General features: G+C 45.6%; 1 protein-coding gene across 33 annotated transcripts in view; it reads right to left on the minus strand.

The window, feature by feature from the left end:
- Positions 1-19244, minus strand: part of ZMYND8 (zinc finger MYND-type containing 8) — a 126610-nt gene that overhangs the window by 38154 nt on the left and 69212 nt on the right. For all 33 annotated transcript variants that reach the window (XM_067708337.1, XM_067708340.1, XM_067708355.1 and 30 more), the window contains one exon: positions 7617-7757. In XM_067708337.1, coding sequence (XP_067564438.1) covers positions 7617-7757 — 141 coding nt within the window. The remainder of the gene's footprint in view (positions 1-7616; positions 7758-19244) is intronic.

Consider the following 19244-nt stretch of genomic DNA (forward strand, 5'->3'; position numbering starts at 1 on the left):
GACCCTCGCACCCTGCCCTACACCCAGGAAGGGACGCGTGCTCTCACAACGCATGCCGGAGATTCATTCCTTTAAGGGGATCAGAGGTCTCCCCAAAGCCCCACCCAACTCACTCGTAGGTGATTGGAGCCACAAATCGCTCCCATTTCATTCATCACCATAATGAGGTAAGATGAGAAAGGGCCCTGTCCCCAAAACACACTTGCGGTTCGTCACCAGGGAGACCAAAAGTGAGCTTTCAAAGCAAACAGGGACACCATCCTTGTCATTAAAGAAATGGCTCTTAAAAAACATCCCCGTGTGTGCGCATGTGCATGCATGTGTCTGTCTGGTGTGTGTGCATGTGCTGATCGGGGACTCTTCAGAGAACCTATCAAGGCCAGCATTGAAGATGCTTGCGGGGGGGACGGTTGAATGCACAACTATTTCAGACGAGGGAAGAATATTCAATTTTACTGGAGAAGCACCTTACAAAGAGAACAGAGAGAGTGAAACAGGGATAGAACAGCAAAAACAGGAGGAAGAGGAGAAGGACTGGGGAACATAGAAAGAAAAAAGGGAAGATCCAATTAAACAGCAGTATGATCAGGACTTACGGACTTCAACACCTGAGCTGCAAACATGACAGTAGAAGGGGAAAGACAGGAGGCCCGTCTGGTCATTTCTGCTCTCAGAAATGAGGAAGCACACTGCATTCTGGAGGGAAAAGGCAGCCTTTTCAAGCATCAAGCTGGAAAAGAAGTATCTCACAAAAATACTTCCCATGAAGGGGGGTAGCAGGAGATGGCAGTGCTGCCCACGTGACAGGAGGACACTCTGTCCTCAATAACACTCCCATGTGGTTAGATTCCACACAGCAGTTACCAGGCAGGGGTCAGCCAACTTTTTCCATAAAGGGCTGGAGAGTAAATTAAATTAGGCTTTGCAGGTGTACAGGCTCTGCTGCAAAAGCAACCATAAAATGATGTGCTAAATAAATGGATGTGGCTATGTTCCAATAAAACTTTATTTACAAAAACAAGTCGGGGGCCAGACTTGGTCCACAGGCTGGAAATTTTGCCAGCCCCTGTACTAGTCCAGTGACTGCTAACCTTAGCTGCACACTGAGATCGCCCCCCTCCCAGCCCGGAGCTTTAAAGAAAAAAATCCTGATGCCTCAGCCCCACCCCCAGAGACTGAATTCACTGGCGAGGGGGAGGCCTGAGTATTGGCCCTTTAAAAGTTCCCCAGGTATTCTAATTGGCAGGTTAGGCTGTGAGCCCCTGTACTGGACCAATCCTGTCTGTGAGTAAAGGAAATGCCTCATGATTTGCCTTAACCCTTGTGTACCTAAACCTCGGGGATCATAAAAATAGATCTACACATCACCAGAATAATCGAGTATGTGTGTGCACACGCGTGTATACCGGTGTGGGTCTGCAGTAAATGCAATCTCTTAACTTTAGCCTAAAGCCTGAATATTCATAATCAAGAGGAATGAAAAGAAGGTGAAGCATTTCATTTCACAAAATAAGGTTTCTCGGGTCAATGAGCCACCGTAACGTTTATTCTAAGAAGAAACCACCGAAAGCCTGGGAGGGGGCTAATCATCAGGTCCCTGGGAGCAGACTTTTAGGAGTTTAGCCAAATGTAATTATCTTTCTCCAACTTTCAGCTGTGTGTGAACTCGACTCTCCTCCCCAAGGAGAAAAGAAGAGCTTCTCTTTCTCATTTAGCTCCTAGCAGCTTATCAGGACTCCTTCCACCTCTGCCCTTCTATATCGGGAATATCTGCGGAATCCACCCTTGCTGCCAACATTGTGAACTTTTCAGCTGATATGAAGACAGCTGAGGCTATAAGTGGAAACCGGGGATAAAAAAAAAAAATACCCGCACTAGAGAAAAGAGGCACGATCTTCCATTGCTGGAGGGAGCGTGAATCAGAGCCACCCTTTAGAGGGCGATCTAGCAGCCTCTCTCCAAATGTCAACAGCACATGGCCTCTGACCGTCAGGTTCCACTTCTAGGAATGTATCCTGCGGAGTCACTCCCACGTGGGCACAAGGGTCTTCACTGCAGCTATTTCCAACAGCAAAAAATGGAAAACTACTCAATAAATAAGGTGCCTGGATAAATAAGTTACAGTTTACCTTTAAACGGAAAAAAATACAGCTGCTAAAATAACACAGGGGCAGAGCTCTCTACGTGGTGATATGGAAAGCCCATCTGTTTAAGGAAAAGGAAAATAATCAGTAAAGGACATTAGCATTGGTGTGTGGGAGAAAAGAAGGAAAGGGAATACAGAGATACAAATATATGTGTTCTTGGGGCTTCTCAACGCTGACATGTGGAGCTGGATAAGTCTTTCTTTTGCGGGGTGGGGAGGTCAGGGTAAGGGCCGGGAGCTGTCCTGGGCACTGTAGGATGTTTGAGAGCAACCCTGGCCTCCACCCACTAGATGCCAGTAGCACCCATATCCCAGTTGGGATAATAAACAGGTGTCTAGACATTGCCAAATGGGGACCAAATCACCCAGGCTGATGTCTAGAAGCGCTCCCCAAGGAGACTAAAAAAGAGCCAACAGGGTCAGAGGATGACAAAACAAAAAAAAAGACCCAACAGTGGTCACTCTTTTTTTGGGGGTGAATAAGGGGGTCACAGAGACAGGTGATCAGAGGTTACAGGTAGACTGGCTTTTCATTAGACATCTTTCTGTACTTTGAAATTTCTCTTACCGTGTGCATTCATTACTTATAAAAACAAAACTTTTTTTCTTCAATTGTGTAACTCCACAAAAATCAGAAGGCCCTAACGGACAGCCGAGCCATCGCCACGGTGCCCTGACGGAAGACAAGCCACTATGAGGTGAGAGGAACAGCCATCAAAACAAAATGTTTTAAAAGAAAACTATAAGCACTTCTTTTTTTTTAGTTTAAAAAAAAAATCTCCTTTATTCAAAAGGTGTAGGCAGACTATAACGAATGGTCTTCTAGGAGGCACAAAACAGCAGCTCCGTCAAGGGAACAACGTCCTTCAGACGAGAGACCCTGGCAGACGCTCTTATCCATCAGTCAAGCAGAGACCTTCCCCACCTTGTTCACTATTTTTTAAAATAATATCAAGACAACATCTGGGCAACCGGGGTACCCAGCCCTGCATCCACATCCTCAAAGTCTCACTTTCTGCAGAGAAAAGAAAGCAGGCCTGACAACAGCAACAGTGGAAGAATAAACAAGCAGAAAGCCTTCAGGTCTGACTACGTTCCATCGTCGGCATCTCTGACGGAGCATCAAGGCACATTTCTGTCACTAACAGGACGACTCAACTGCTGCGTTTGTTGAGCCAAAAGCAAACACCGTGTGCGAGAGGAGAGAGGATTCCCAGAGAAAGCACACAGGAGTCTAGAGGAAGGAAAGAACCACTCTGGTCCCCTCTCCCCCTGTGCCATAAACTCTTTCTTATTCGGGACTTATTTTGTAACTGCCGTAGAGGCACAGAAGGGGGCTGGAACCTAGCCTGGCTCCTTATTTTAGAGCAGAGAGAAGGGGCCCAAGACAGCAAATGAGGCCCGGTGTGTTGGCGTGCAGGGCCTTCCCCTCCGTCATGCAGCAAAATAAATCGTAAGAGTAAAGCCCACGGGCTGGTGGTTGTATTTTTGGTTGTACTTGTTTCTTTGGCCTAAATAGAGATTTTTATTTTTACTTTTTATTTTTGATCCTGCACCTTGCGGGATCTTAGTTCCCCAATCAGGGATCAAACCCACACCCTCAGCAGTGAAAGCACCGAGTCCTAACCACTGGACCACCAGGGAATTCCAAATAGAGGCGGGTTTTTTTTGTTGTTTTTTGCGGAACGCGGGCCTCTCACTGTTGTGGCCTCTCCCGTTGCGGAGCACAGGCTCCGGACGCGCAGGCTCAGTGGCCATGGCTCACGGGCCCAGCCGCTCCGCGGCATGTGGGATCTTCCCGGACAGGGGTACGAACCCGTGTCCCCTGCATCGGCAGGCGGACTCTCAACCACTGCGCCACCAGGGAAGCCCCCAAATAGAGGTTTTTAATGAAACTGACGGTCAACTTTTAAAACCTAGAAGAGTTCACATAAAAAATCTGGATTGCTGTTTTTTCTTGAAAATTCAGAGTTGGACAGCACAGGTTCAACTTGTGGGAGCTGCTTCCTTTAGAAAGCCACTTTGTCCTTCATGCGACCGTCCATCCAAACCTTCACCTGACCCCTGACCCTACAGCTGGGCAGACTAACCCAGCAGCACAAAGAGGCACAGTGGCGAGGGCCCATGAAAATCAAAACACGCCCTTGTCCTGCAGCGTTTCAGTTCTCGTATCTCAGTTAAAAGTCCAAGATACACACAGACAAGCCCGAGTCTAAAGGCCAAACTCAACCACAAACCACGTGTTGATCCTGGGTAGGTAACTTTGCTTCTCTGTGCAATGGGGTTATTACCTTACCTTGAAGGTCACTGTATTTTTTTTTAATACTTTTAACTTACAGAAAGTAAAATTCACCTTTTGGAGAATATATGACTTTTAACACCTGCAATAGATGCAAGTAGCCACCAGCACAAACAGAATGCAGAACAATTCCATCTACCAAAGAATCCCTTTGTGATGTGTAGTCAAACCCTCCCCAACTCCCAGCAAGCACTGATCTTTCTTCCATCTCAGTAATTTTGCCTTTTCCAGTTTTTTTTTTAATGAAACACTGTTTTGTTAGATATAATGATGTCATTATGATCCCTAGCACTGTCTCATTTCTGTCTGTTCAAAGCAGTTACATGGATGCCAGACATCAAGTCCCATGAGAATTATTCAGCATTTCCCTCCACTTTCTTATTTTTCTACCCATCCACGGCACTTTTCACCAATCCCTACCTGATCCTCTTGCCACTGGGTAACTGAAATTCCTACCCATAAAACGCCACATTCCCTATGCATTTGTTTCCGCTGACAAAACGAGGCATTGGTCCCAGGAATGGAAAGAGCTGGCGGGGAGCTTCTGCACAGGAGAGCCTTGTACTCTGCCGTGCCCACCTCCAATACACACCCCACGAAAAAAACCTTTCACTCCCACGCGTGGGTCAAGCCAAATGGAAAAACCCAGAGCATCACACAGACGCCCAGGGACAGCCCGGTTTACGGAAGGAGCTACTCCTGCCACACATGACTGGCAGAGAGGAAGCACGACTGTGAGAACGTCTCTGTACAGCTTTCTTTTCGGGGGTGCAGAGGTGGGAGGAGGGTGTGAGAAAGCAAACCACACTGCTGAGAACGATGAGTGTTCCCCAGGGGAACGGATGGGTCCCCGTGGGTTCAAGTGAAGAATTCCCACCAGCCAACCTGAGCTGGAGCCCCTCAAGCCACCACCCGGACTGTCCCATCACTTCCGGGCTGCACGACCTGGTGACCTGGGTAAATGAGGCCCCAGCCTCCATGGAAACACAGGCTCCCTCCAGCCCGGCCACCTCTGGCTCTGTAATCCCAGATCCTAGGGTCGCCTCTCCAGTGCTCTGTTTCTCCATCTGAAAATGACATCTCAGGACAAGATGAACCCAGAGGGCTGTGACCACCAGAGGCTGTGGATTCAGGCCGGAGCATCACTCCACAAGGGTGGCCGCCCCTCCCTTCCTGAAACCCGGTATACTCAAGGCCTCCGGAGTAGGCCACACTCCCCGAGTGTTGCTTTCTCCTCGGTCCCCTGCGCTTTCTCAGCCTCCTCTGCTCACTTTTCCTGAGGTCTAACACGTGCAAGCGGCCCAGGCCCCTCACTCCTTCTTTATGCTCTGGACCAGGGTCTCTCAGCCTCAGCACTACTGCCACTGCGGCTGGATAATCCTCTGTCGTGGTGGGCTCTGTCCCACGCGTTGTAGGAAGTTTAGCAGCATCCTTGGTCTGCAACCACTAAAGGAATGCCAGCAGCGTCCCCCACTCTCCACCTCCCCTGAGTTATGAGAACTACTGCTTGAACCCAATCCCACGTATAAATCAAGATTCCCAGAATTACACCTCCTGCCCTGACCTGGCCTGACTCAGCCTCCAATTGCCTTCATGACCTCTCCACCTAGGAATTTAGCTGGCATCTCAAACTTACAGAATCGAAAGCTGAACTCTTGGCTCCCACTCTCCTGCCATAACCAAATCTGTCAACACAGGCGCAACCCAGTAAATCTCTGCTGGGGGGGCCTGTACTAGATGCTAGTGGTGAGAGCCCACCCCACCCCCACGTTGTAACAACCGAAAATGTCTCTGGACACTGCTAAGTATCCTCTGGGGGGTCGGGGGAACTGCCCCTGGTTAAGAATGGCTGACACAGGCTCTTCCCAACACAACACCCTGAGAGGTCCTTCCAAAATGCCCAGTCAGTTCACATCCCTCCTCTGCTCAAATGGTCCCACACCAAGGTCCATGAGGTCCCTGTGTTCTCTGACCTCATCTCCCCTTCACCCACTAGGACACGTCACCCGGGCTTCCTTGCCATTCCTATAACACACCAAGTTCATCCTGACCCTAAGGCCTTGGATTTCCTGTTCCTTCTAGAATGTTCTTCCTCTGAACACCGACATGGCTGGGTTTTCTTGTCATGCAAATCCTTGGCCAGGTATCACCTCCTCAGAGGCCTTCCCTAACCACTGCCTCTTGCTCCTCCCACCCCCATCCTGCCCAGCTCTCTCCTTGTCATATGAATACCTTTTACCTTCCATGATGACCTGACCTCTCTTAGTTTTTTTAGCTTGATTATTATTTCTCCCTCTCTAGAACCAAGCTGTGTAAGAGAGCAGGGCCCTCACTCACCACTGTCCGCCCCAGGTCTAAAACAGTGCACAGCACATAACAGATGCTCAATAAAAATCAGGGCTCATGACTGAATGGCTTAATAAAATAGCTTCCTAGTTGGGTGTTTAGCATTTCTGGTGCTAATTTTTGTTAAAGACTTTGGCCTAAGGTAATGCTTTCAAAAGAACCAACTGAAACTCAATGAGTTTAAAAAAAAAACAAAAAAACTACTACATCAAGGATGAAGACTAGCATTAAAAAAAAAAAAGAATTAAAACAATATGTCAGAACACACTATACATAAGAAAAGTAAACACTGAATCATAAAACAATATATACCGTGTGTGTCTGTGTGTGTGTGTCTGTGTGTGTGTGTGTGTATATACACACATATATATATAACTTTAAATATACGTATTTACAAATATAAGAACTGTGTTACTGTGGTCCAAGGCTATAAACACTGGCCTAAGGTATTTCAAGATAAAACAGCCTTGCATGTCAACAAGCTCTGGGAAATCCCTTGCTAGTTCCTTGTACTGATCTCTCTTCATCTCCATCCACTGTACCTTTTCAAAATTTTGTACACAGAAAAGAGTTCAGGGTTCAAGAACCACACACAGGGACTTCCCTGGAGGTTCAGTGGTTAAGACTCCACACTTCCAACGCAGAGGACACAGGTTCGATCCCTGGTCAGGGAACTAGGATCCCACATGCCGTGCGGCCAAAAAAAATTAAAATACCAATCTTTTTTTTAAAAAAAAAAAAGAACCACACACAAAAGAGGACATTACAACTTGCAGAAATACTCATAGCTGCTACGGAAAGAGGCTTCCCAAAATTCCAACTGACCCAGGTTAAGATTCAGGATGCTTCCCGTGGTGGACGTCTTGTCTGTTTTCGTCGTGATTGGTGTTGATACTTGAGGAGAGAAAGGTTTCGGGCTGCCAGATAAACTCCCCGCTTGTCCTGTCTTGGTGGAGGCTGGTGAAGCTGAAAAAGTAAGTTACTCGTTAAAAGACAGATTTACAAATAAAGAAACATATAAAGCTTGTAGGTGTGGGGCAGGGAGGAGAGTACAGAAATTCTATTTGATTTCAACCAGGCCGCCAGAGCAACAGAGGGGGTTGGAGCAGGAAGGGCTGGCTATGTAATTCAAGCAAAGGGCTTTAACCCGATGTTAAAGCCACGAAGGAAGAAGGCCGCCCCAGTCATTCTATTAAACACAAAGCTCTAAGACAAATCGGCTAAGCTGCCACTGAAATTGGTTTGGCCCATTCACGGGTGTAAATCTCAAAACAAACAGCGATTAAACCAGCCCCCGCCTCGGTCCAGATGCAGAGACCAGAGCCAAGCTTACAAATGGCATGTCGTCCATTTGTGGGAGACGCAGGGGCCAGTTCACCCAGCCACTGCACCTGCCAGGGGCCAGCTCCACCCCTTGGGAGCTCGCAGGCTTCTCATTTCAAAGGTCCTGCAATGCTGAACGAAGCCAAACTCCACAACAGATGGAGTGAGGGTGCTGTTGGTAAATTACCTCCCTCCTTACTGGGTTTCAAACTTTTATAGGAGGATAGAGTCGTACCTATGCCTGAGTCTTAAAAATACCTTAAAACTCCCAACTTCCTGCTCCCCTGAGCAGGTGGGGGAAGAGAGAACAGAAACCAAACCATTTAACAAAACAAAGTGTTCAGATGGGCCAACTGGGGCCTCCCAAAGACCTTTTAGATCCTGCCCCTTTGCTGAAGTGGCTCTGTATTATTGGGCTGTCCTGTTACCATAAACGTGTGACAGGCATTCAAATGGCCAGCTCCCCTCAGATGTGCAAGAAACCTCAAGAAAGCTGTTGATGGTGATGGGGTTAGACTCGCGACATCGCAGGGACTTCACAAGTGCTTGGACGCGCTGCTGCGTTCTTGCCTTGGTTTCCTCATCTGCCAAATGGGGATCCTCAGAGTGAGGATTCAATGGGGTAAACTCTACACCAGCTCAACTAGTCAACATACATGAGCTAGCCTCAGCTCCAGCGCCAGGACCTGCCAACACTATTTTTAATGCAACAGAGTGGGAAAGACTCTAGATGTAGGGAGAAGTGGATTAAAGCATGGATCAGGAGCCAAAAGAGAGGTTCAAATCCCAGCTCTGTGGACGTGCTGTGTGACCTTGGGCAAGTGACCTGATGTCTCTGAATCTCCTTTCCTGATAGCTACAAAGAGGGATACTAATAATATAATACAAAAGGATTGATTAAAGTACCTAACTCATGAGACTTCCCCGGTGGCGCAGTGGTTAAGAATCCACCTGCCAATGCAGGGGACACGGGTTCCAGCCCTGGTCCGGGAAGATCCCATGTGCCGTGCGGCAACTAAGCCCATGTGCCACAACTACAGAGCCTGAGCTCTAGAGTCCGTGAGCCACAACTACTGAAGCTCGCGTGCCACAACCACTGAAGCCTGTGCACCTAGAGCCCATGCTTTACAACACGAGAAGCCACTGCAACGAGAAGCCCGCGCACCGCAACGAAGAGCAGCCCCCACTCGCCGCAACTAGAGAAAGCCCGCGCACAGCAACAAAAACCCAACGCAGCCAACAAATAAATAGAAAGATAAATAAATAAATAAATAGAAAGATAAATAGAAAAATAAAGGTGTTTCAAAAGATTTAAGTATCACCAATAAAATCCTTAGTATTAGGATTTTTAATTATTATTCATTCATTTATGTTCTGTTTCCAAAAGAGATCTGCAGTGGCTGAAAAGATCAGTGCAGTGTATTCCCTCCACAAGGATTAAAGACCAGAGTCTTTCTAATTGTATTCCCTTAAGCAAACTAGCAAGTGGGTCTCGCAGGGAGGGTCTTAGCATACTAGCAGAAGCACTGCTTGGGGCTGCAGGGAACTTTGACAAGGAAGACTAACCCTAAAGGGTAGCGGGAACCAAAACCACACAAAGGTGCGGGGTCACACAGAGAACTCAAGCAAGGGAGTCCACGTTTCCCTATTTAACAGTTCAAGTTACATAGTAAGAAGGAGAGGCTGGCAGGTGGTCTAGCAGAGCCCAACCCCCCGCTGTGGGCCTGCAGGGAATTTACCAAGAACACAGGGAGACTCATTAGTTTTCTTATATATATATATGTTTGTATAGTTAAAAAATAATAACTGGAGGCTTCCCTGGTGGCGCAGTGGTTGAGAGTCCGCCTGCTGATGCAGGGGACGCGGGTTCATGCCCCGGTCCGGGAAGATCCCACATGCCGCGTAGCGGCTGTGCCCGTGAGCCATGGCCTCTGAGCCTGCGCGTCTGGAGCCTGTGCTCCGCAACGGGAGAGGCCACAACAGTGAGAGGCCTGCGTACCGCAAAAAAATAATAATAATAATAACTGGAACAACAAGCCTTCAATTTCATAGACATATAACGTTTCCTTTGTTAATAAAATTTAAGTATTGAAGGGTCAAGAGACACGTTCTAAATTTTTAAAAAATTTGAAATACAGCACTTGGATACGTGAACACCGGTTTCCCATAGAGATGGGTCTGGTTCACTTTCCACCCGGCCAGCAAAGGGCAGGGGCCACCCTCACTGGCGTCTGGTACTGCAGTGCTTCATGTAATCAGGACCAGGACAGCACCTCGGGGTCACCTAGCAACCCACACTGCAGAACTCGCCTCTGAGAAAGTGATGGCCAGTGCCCATCCCTGGCTACCACCTACCCCACCTCCCCAATTTGTGAAACACCTGTGTCCGTCTTGACCTCCCCACAACCACTCACCCAGTTGTTCAAGGCCAAACACGTCTACACTGTCTCAATTCCTCCTCTGCTCTCCCGCCTCAGCCTACCCAGCCCTTCAGCGAGTCCTCTGCACACCACTTCCAAAATACACCCAAATCTTCGCACTCACCGCCATCCCAATCTCCAGGGCTATCACCCTCAAGGGGCAGAAAGTAGATCTTAGAGGGTGAAAAAAATCTTACTCTTTTTATAAATAAAGCACACATGCCGTACGTAAAAGGACATACAATACGTTTAAAGTTCATGAGGGTCCACTCTTAAGTACAGACGCCAAAGAAGTGAAAACCTATACTCAAATCCTCAAAACAGCACTATGCACAGTAATGCAAAGATGGAAACAACCCAAGTGTCCACCAACACACAGACAAGCCCTGGTATAAAGGAATGAAGTTCTGATGCACGCTGCAATGCGGGTGACCTTGAGAACACCACACTAAGTGAAAGGAGCCAGATACAAAGGTCATGTTTTATAGGATTTCACTGAAATGAAATATCCATACTGAGCACATCCATACAAACAGAACGCAGATCGATGGCTGCCAGGGGTCAGTGATGGAGCAAAGGGATGGGGGTGGGAGAGGGGGCAGGGATGAGAAGTGGCTGCTTGGCAGGTACAGGGTTTTGTTCCGGGGTGATGGAAATGTCCTGGAACTAGGTAAGAGTGGTGGATGCACAGTGTTGTGGCTGTACTGAATGCCACTGAACTGTCTACTTTGAAATGATTAATTTTCTGTTATGTGGCTCTCACCTCCATTTTAAAAAATATTCACGGGAGGACAATTAAGAAGAAAGTGTCTAGGGGCTTCCCTGATGGCGCAGTGGTTGAGAGGCCGCCTGCCGAGGCAGGGGACACGGGTTCGTGCCCCGGTCTGGGAAGATCCCACATGCCACGGAGCGGCTGGGCCCGTGAGCCATGGCCGCTGAGCCTGCGCTCCGCAACGGGAGAGGCCACAGCAGTGAGAGGCTTGCGTACCGCAAAAAAAAAAAAAAAAAAAAAAAGAAGAAAGTGTCTAAAAGGGTTCCTTCGGGGGTGATGATGAAGAAAAGGTTTGGGAAACACTGCCCCAACACATCAGTTCCCACGAAGACCCTGTAAGAGCTCCCCGCAGGTCCCCTACCACCTGCCACAACACCCCCTCCCAGGGCACCTCCCCCCAGCAGCCGGGACAGCGTCTTAAACGAGGAAAGCAAACATCACTCCTCCACCTAAAACCATCCAGGGGCGTCCAGTTCCCCAGAATAAAAAAAAACCAATGAGACAGCTGACCTTTCCTTGCCTCATTCTGGAATCTCCAGCCACGTGGCCCCTTGTGCTTGGCCCCTCCAAGATCAAGTCCGCTCCCAACTCAAGCCTTTACACTTGGAATTTCCGAGGAAAGACACCCCACCCACCCAACCCACCACTCCCACCCAGATCATACTGGCCAGCCGTCCTCAACATTTGGGTCCAATACCACCTCCTCAGAGCCCTCCCCTGCCAGCCCCATCTAAGCTGGTCCAGGTGCCCCTTTTGCCTTGAGAATATCAGCTCCAGAACAGGCTCCTTGCCAGCCACTGACACTGCCTGAGACATTTACAACATGAGCAGATACATGAGATGATTAACTGAAGAATGAATTCTCCGTTCCTCTTCTCATGACTGTGGTCACAATAAGCAATAAAGAAATGATAATGACAACCAATAAAACCTCTCCATTACAAAGGTGCCAATTTACACCATCTCCTCGATATTCTGCAGCTACTAGAGGCATACTGAGTGATTAGGTATCCAAGGAAAACACATGGATAAGCAGCTCACAGAAAAATACAAATGGTCAAGAAGCACCCTGAGCTCGACATAAATAAATGTAAACTCAGGTAAGGCATATGGAGATACACAGATAAACCTCCAACCTACATCCTTTTCACCTGCATGGTACACTTGTTTCAAAAATAACACCTAGTGTTCAGGGTAGGTGAGGAAAGAGGTACACTCACAGGCATCAAAAAACTATTCAGAGGCTTCCCTGGTGGTGCAGTGGTTAAGAATCTGCCTGCCAATGCAGGGGACATGGGTTCGAGCCCTGGTCCAGCAAGATCCCACATGCTGTGGGGCAACTAAGCCCGTGCACCAGAACTACCGAAGCCCGCGTGCCTGGAGGACGTGCTCTGCAACAAGGGAAGCCACCACAGTGAGAAGCCCGCACACCACAATGAAGAGTAGCCCCTGCTCGCCACAACTAAAGAAAGCCCACACACAGCAACGAAGATCCAACGCAGCCAAAAATAAATAAATAAATTTATATTTTAAAAAAAAGTTAAAAAAAAAAAACACTATTCAGGAGAGCAGTTAGGTGATAATGATATTAAAATTAAAGTATACCAAATGTAAAATAGATAGCTAGTGGGAAGCAGCTGCATAGCACAGGGAGATCAGCTCGGTGCTCTGTGACCACCTAGAGGGGTGGGATAGGGAGGGTGGGAGGGAGACACAAGAGGGAGGGGATATGGGGATATATGAATACGTAGAGCTGATTCACTTTGTTATACAGCAGAAACTAACACACCATTGTAAAGCAATTATACTCCAATAAAGATGTTTAAAAAAATAAATAAAAAGTAGATGCTTGAACACAAAAAAAAATAAATTAAATTAAAGTGTACAGGGAATTCCCTGGCAGTCCAGTGGTTAAGACTCCATGCTTTCATTGCCGAGGGCATGGGTACAATCCCTGGTCGGGGAACTAACAACCCCACGAGCTGCGTGCTGTGGCAAAAAAATTTTTTTAATTTTTTTAAATATAAAAAAAAATTAAAGTATACGTAACACACGGACCCGAAGTTCCATTGCTATGAATTCACCCCATAGATATAAAAGTGCCCCTGATACTGGATATGCACGAGAAGGTTCACTGCAACAGTATTTATAATAGCAAAGGAATGGAAGATGGCTTATAAACGCCTGTTCATTAGAGACTGGCTAAATAAATAATGGTATACATACCACACAACCCTTAAAAAGAAAGACTCAGATCTCTACATCCTGACAAGAATATGTGTGGGAAAAAGAGAAAAAGGTAAAATCAAGTGTGCATAGAAATGTCCCCGTATGTGTAAATGTTTCTGAAAAGCATGCCCACATCTTTAAATGAACGTAAAATTTTTTTTTTCTAGCAGCACATCCCATAATCATGGAAACTTTGGAGAAAAACTGGAGCCCAGAAGTGGGGATAAAAAAATTAAAAACTTTAGCTTTTCCTTTATACCTTTCTATACCGCTCTAATATTGCTGGGTTTCATTTTGTTGTTTTAATTCTAACCATGTGCGTGTAGTCCTTTCATCGTTTAAAAAGAAAAAAAGGGTCAACTAGAGGCATTTAGATTATGAGCCACTTTGCGCTTTTAAAAATGCTTTTGCTTTTACTGTGGTTTTGTTGGGGGAAAAAACTTTAAAACAGGTGCAAAAATGTATTTGTTAATATAAAAAATGTAATGAAGGGAGAGGAATTCTGTAATTGTGTGACTCCGGCGAAGTTCAATCACTGATATGTTCTTGAAGACTTTTATTCATGACCATCTAGAGAAACATGGAAAATATTAAGCTGGCCAAAATGTCTACAGCACTGGGGGTTCGAAAGTGAGCAAGGACCATATATAGAGAGATATAAATATATAATTAACATATACATGTCAGTAGTGATGAGTTGAGAAACCCTGTTTGAAATCGCTCTAGACACACATATATACATTACAGACATTAAGAAAACAAATCAATGTATCTGTTTAAAACATCTGCATTCACATGACTTCATAAAATCTACCTACTACTGATGATGAGAATATGTGCACTCAAGTAGAAAGACGTCAAAGAAACACTGCTAAGTTGAAAGAAGCAAAACGTTTAGTACAATCCCATTCCATCACACACACACACAAATTATTACTGTCATCATCACTGTGATTATATACATTAAAAAATTTTAGCCACCCAATTCTTAATAGTTGTCACCTCTCAGCGTGAAATTATGGACTATTTATTCTATAATATTAACATTTGAAAGGCATATCTTATATTCAGGGGAAAATGATGTAAAATGAAATGTAAATATTGGAGAGCTTCAAAGTTGAAGGTTAAGCAGAGTTTTATCAGGGCTGAAATTCAAAAGCACGGTCCATAAATCTATGGCTCTCAATGAGAACTGGAGTGGTGGCCATGCCCCCCAGGGGACACGTGACAATGTCTGGAGATGTTTTTGGCTGTGATAATTGTGGGCAGGGGTGTGCTACTGGCATCTAGTGGGTAGAGGCCAGGGACACTGCTAAACACCCTACAGGGCACAGGACACCACAGAGAATCATCCGGCCCAAAATGTCAGTACTGCTGAGGTTGAGAAACCCTGTTTTAAATCACCCTACAGACATTTCTGAAAGCAAAAAGACAATTGGAGATGCACGTTTCAATTAGGCCTTGAAACAGATGCCAATCCTTCTTTATAAAGTCATAAATCTTGCCCAAAGGAAGATCTAATTGCCTTTGAAGTCACAAATAATTTAATCAGATTTTACACTCTGATGTGCAATTCACAAGCAAGGGCTAAAACGCATCATTTATTATCTACGTTTACAAAACCCCCAGACTGTGCTAAGTGCCCTTCTGACTACATGAAACAGGAGTGGTAGGATTAAATTAGAAAAAAAGAAAAAAAAAAAATTAGAAAAAAAGGCCCCTTCCCTCCCACGCACCCCAGCCCCCTGGGGGAGGCGGCAGTGGAGGATTTAATGACTCACACTGAAGTTCCTCTACTTACAAAGCCCTGGCAGCAACCTACACAATCAAAGGGCTGGCGGCATCTTGCACCACTCTTGGTGGCATGAACAAATGAGCTCCACAGCATAGAATCACTGGATGGTCTAGGACAGGACAGAAATGCTGTCCTGAATGGTTATTTAGTTCATGGAAAAGTATTCAGAACACAAGGTTAAGTTAAAAAAGAAAACCCTCAACAGTCTACACCAAACAGGTGATCCATGAAGCCGGTAGTTCACAGATGCATTTGATGCGCTCTATAGGTTTTGTTTGTTTTGTTGTGTTTTTTTTTTCAGCCACACAGCATGCCGGATCTTAGTTCCTCAACCAGGGATCGAACCTGTGCCCCGTGCATTGGGAGCGCGGAGTCTTAACCCACTGGACCGCCAGGGAAGTCCCTATAGTTTTTTCTTTAATTTGAGCCAATGTGTAAAAGTTGGGGTAGTTTGCATTTTAAAAATATTTGAGAATTCTCTTGAACAGCCAGAAATCTGGCAACACTGAGCCACATCCCCACTTGGCTAGAACCAGCAGAGGGATCTGGTCCCCAGTGCCCTTTAAAAAAGCATACCTCTCTAGCTCAGCACACACGTATGGGAAGAGTAAGTACTGCTTCGGAAAGTGTTACACACACAAGCGCCCATGAGTGCGTCAACAGTCACGAAGACGAGCGGATTTCTGCTTTAGTTCACCCCAGTCCTTATCACTTCCGAAACTCACTCATTTCCATATCTGCCTGATCCCTGGAAGTATTTGAATTTTCAACTTGATAATATGATGTATAAACCAACACAAAGTAGTCCAGGATGGGAATTCCCTGGCGATCCGCGCTTTCACTGACAAGGGTGCAGGTTCAATCCCTGGCTGGGGAACTAAGATCCTGCAAGCCACTCAGTGCAGCGGAAAAAAAGAGTCCAGGAAACAATTTCTAAGGGCTGACTGTGGGAGGTGGCATTATCCCTGACTTTAGTTTTTGTAACTAGCACTTGTTTTAAGACAAACATGTATTGATTTCACAGGACAAAAAGAGTATCTGAAACCGTCTTCCCTTCTCCCTGAAGGAACCCACATGGGGCTGCAAGACCAAAGGACCACTATTGAGAGTGGTGAAAGCCAGGCCCCAGGACTCTTACCCTAATACATATTAATGACTTAAATCAGGATCCCGCAAGCAAATACTGGCAAAGGCATCAATCTGGCCAGGAGGTCTAGATAAAGGAGGAATCAGACAAATCATGGAGAATATAAACCACTCTGACCCTTAACACAACAAGATTCCAGGAGTAAAAGGAGTCTGGCTGAGCAAAGGGCTCCTCAGAGAGCTAAATCCAGCCCTAAGGATTACAGACACATGATTCTGAGCTCCTCAATCCCCCAAACAAAAGGAGGGTTTCTAAACTCTCATAAAAATTTTATCTAATAACTTATTTCAATGTGTAGTCTTATGTGGCTGGCTACAAATTTTTCCCTGCTGAAACTAATAAGCTTTTTCAATATTATGACAATCTTTTTTTTTTTTTTTTAAACACACTTTTGGATAAAGCGCGGTCTTGTCTCAATTATACTCTCTCTGATTGTTGGGGCATTTCAATAAATAACCCACTTCTCCTTCCACAAAGTGCTATTATCGCTGCCAACAGCAGAGGGCAGTGGTGTGCAGTGCAAAGAACGCCCATCCAGATTCAGGATCTGGCTGTGGGAACTTCAGCACCCCCGCACTCTCCGCAGAGACTCCAACTTGCCTTCTGTAAAATGGGGAGACTGACTCGGAGTTTCTCTTAGTCTATAACAGAAACTGGCAAACCCATCCATGGGCCAAATCTGGCATACCACCCATTCTTGTATGGCCTGTAAGTTAAGAAGAGTATTTACCATTTTTAAATGGTTTGGGGGGGGGCGGATTAGTAGTTCATGAAACATACAAATTATATGGAGTTCAAATTTCAGTGTCTCAGCCACATACTACCTATGGCTGTTTTAGTAACACAACCAAGGTATTGAATAGTTGCACTGTTGTAACAAGAGCTCTACAAAGCCTAAAGTATTTACTGTCTAGCTCCTTACAGGAAAGAGGGCAATCTCTAAGACTAAAACAATTTTTAATAAATACCTTCTCTTCCTACACTCTTCACTGGCTGCCTAACTCACGATCACCAAAATAACCCAGGCACATACTAGTAAGCAGTTATATTTTGGGAAACGGCTTTAAATTCTACTGAAATGGGGTATCTGCTAACTTACCACCTCAAAAGTCACTCATATAATAAGGAGTTTTGTCAGGAATTCTGACGTCATTTCAACCTCTGAACCTCTTGAGGAAAGAGAGAAGCTTAATTAAACCCATTACACGTGTTCTTCTTATTCCTCTAAAACTATGTTTCCTGAAATATGGTGCTGGCACATCAAGAGTGGTTCAGAGACCAACATGTTTTATTTCACAAGTTATGTGCTAATTTCACGTATATCAGGAAAAAGCACAGCAAAAAATTTAAACACATGAACTTATATACTTTATTTAGCTTAGCATTTATAAACTGCGTCTGCAATTTATAAATTGCAGATTTAATATTTAAGAATGTAATAAAATAGGTGGTACTTAAGATTATGGCAAAATATCACAGCAGTCAAAGTTCAGGCAACAGTAATTCATGGGATTGCTGCCGAGTTAAAACACTTTCTCAAAAGCATGATCTCTATGAGAACTAAAAGGCTGAGGAGTTTGTGTGATTATATACCATGTTAACTTGGCTTAAATGGAATCATGTCATGGAATAAAAGTAAGCTTTTAAGGACTCTGCTCAGAAACCAGGGGGCAAAACGGAAGTTTTTTCTGAGGCTGGTGAACAGAAGTTATGTCATCAGAACGAAGCTCTATAACTCAACTGTGAGTCCCTCGACCACATGCCTGGATCAGACCTGGAGAAAGACTGCAGCCTTTATTCTGAAGAATCAAAAGCTGTTGGTAATTAACTCTCTACTCCACCTATAGTCATCTGGAGAGCAGCGACAAGCAGTACTTGAAATAAGCAAACCAGAAAGAAGCAACAACACAAACCGAAATGAGTGGAATTCTTTGAGTTTAACACTAAGTCCCCATCATTTTATCTTCCGGGGACATTGGCGGTCTCTTAACTGATGCCTGCTCCTTTTCTTTTCTTTTCTTTTTTTGTGGCCGCACCATGCGGCTAGTGGGATCTTAGCTCCCCGACCAGGGATCAAACCCAGGCCCTCAGCAGTGAGAGCATGGAGTCCTAACCACTGGACCACCAGGGAATTCCAGACACCTGCTCCTTAAAGAGTTCTTACGTGAAGGAAACAAGGGGGAGGGTGGTGTCTGAAAGGCTATCCAAGGGTAATGCTCTGGCCAGAGGTCTAATACTGGTCCAACTTTATTCATTCTGGAAAATATCTTAAGACCTTTTGAGCTGACATTTCATAACTGGAAATTTTATATTAAAATGCAGATTTCCCATTTCTCTGGAAGAATGTTAAGATGTGAAAACAGTTAAGTCCACATTCCTGTGGACATTCCATGGGCTGAAACCCTTGAGAATACGGCATGTGTCCCGGGGTTCATCAAAAGTCTCCCCAACCCAGAGCCTCAGGGCCAGCTGCCTTCGTTACCATGTTCAGTGTGGAGCTACCTTCTACCCATGCTTCTCTAAGATACAACAAGAAAGAACAACGAGTAAAGGCCGTGTTTCAAGAAAAATGAGAGTACACCCGTTTCCTTGTGGAAACAGAGTTCTTAAAGGTTTTAATATGCAACCAAACTGTCTGGATAGAAAGAATTCAATTTAAGTCACCCTTGCTTTTGTTACTCTCAGCCAGCATCCCTCATTTGTAACACCTCTCTGAATCCACATAGGCATGGGACGAGCAACTACCAGAAGAAATAATAGAGTAGCC

This window comes from Pseudorca crassidens, chromosome 15 (assembly GCF_039906515.1).
Source record: "Pseudorca crassidens isolate mPseCra1 chromosome 15, mPseCra1.hap1, whole genome shotgun sequence".
Taxonomy (NCBI): domain Eukaryota; kingdom Metazoa; phylum Chordata; class Mammalia; order Artiodactyla; family Delphinidae; genus Pseudorca; species Pseudorca crassidens.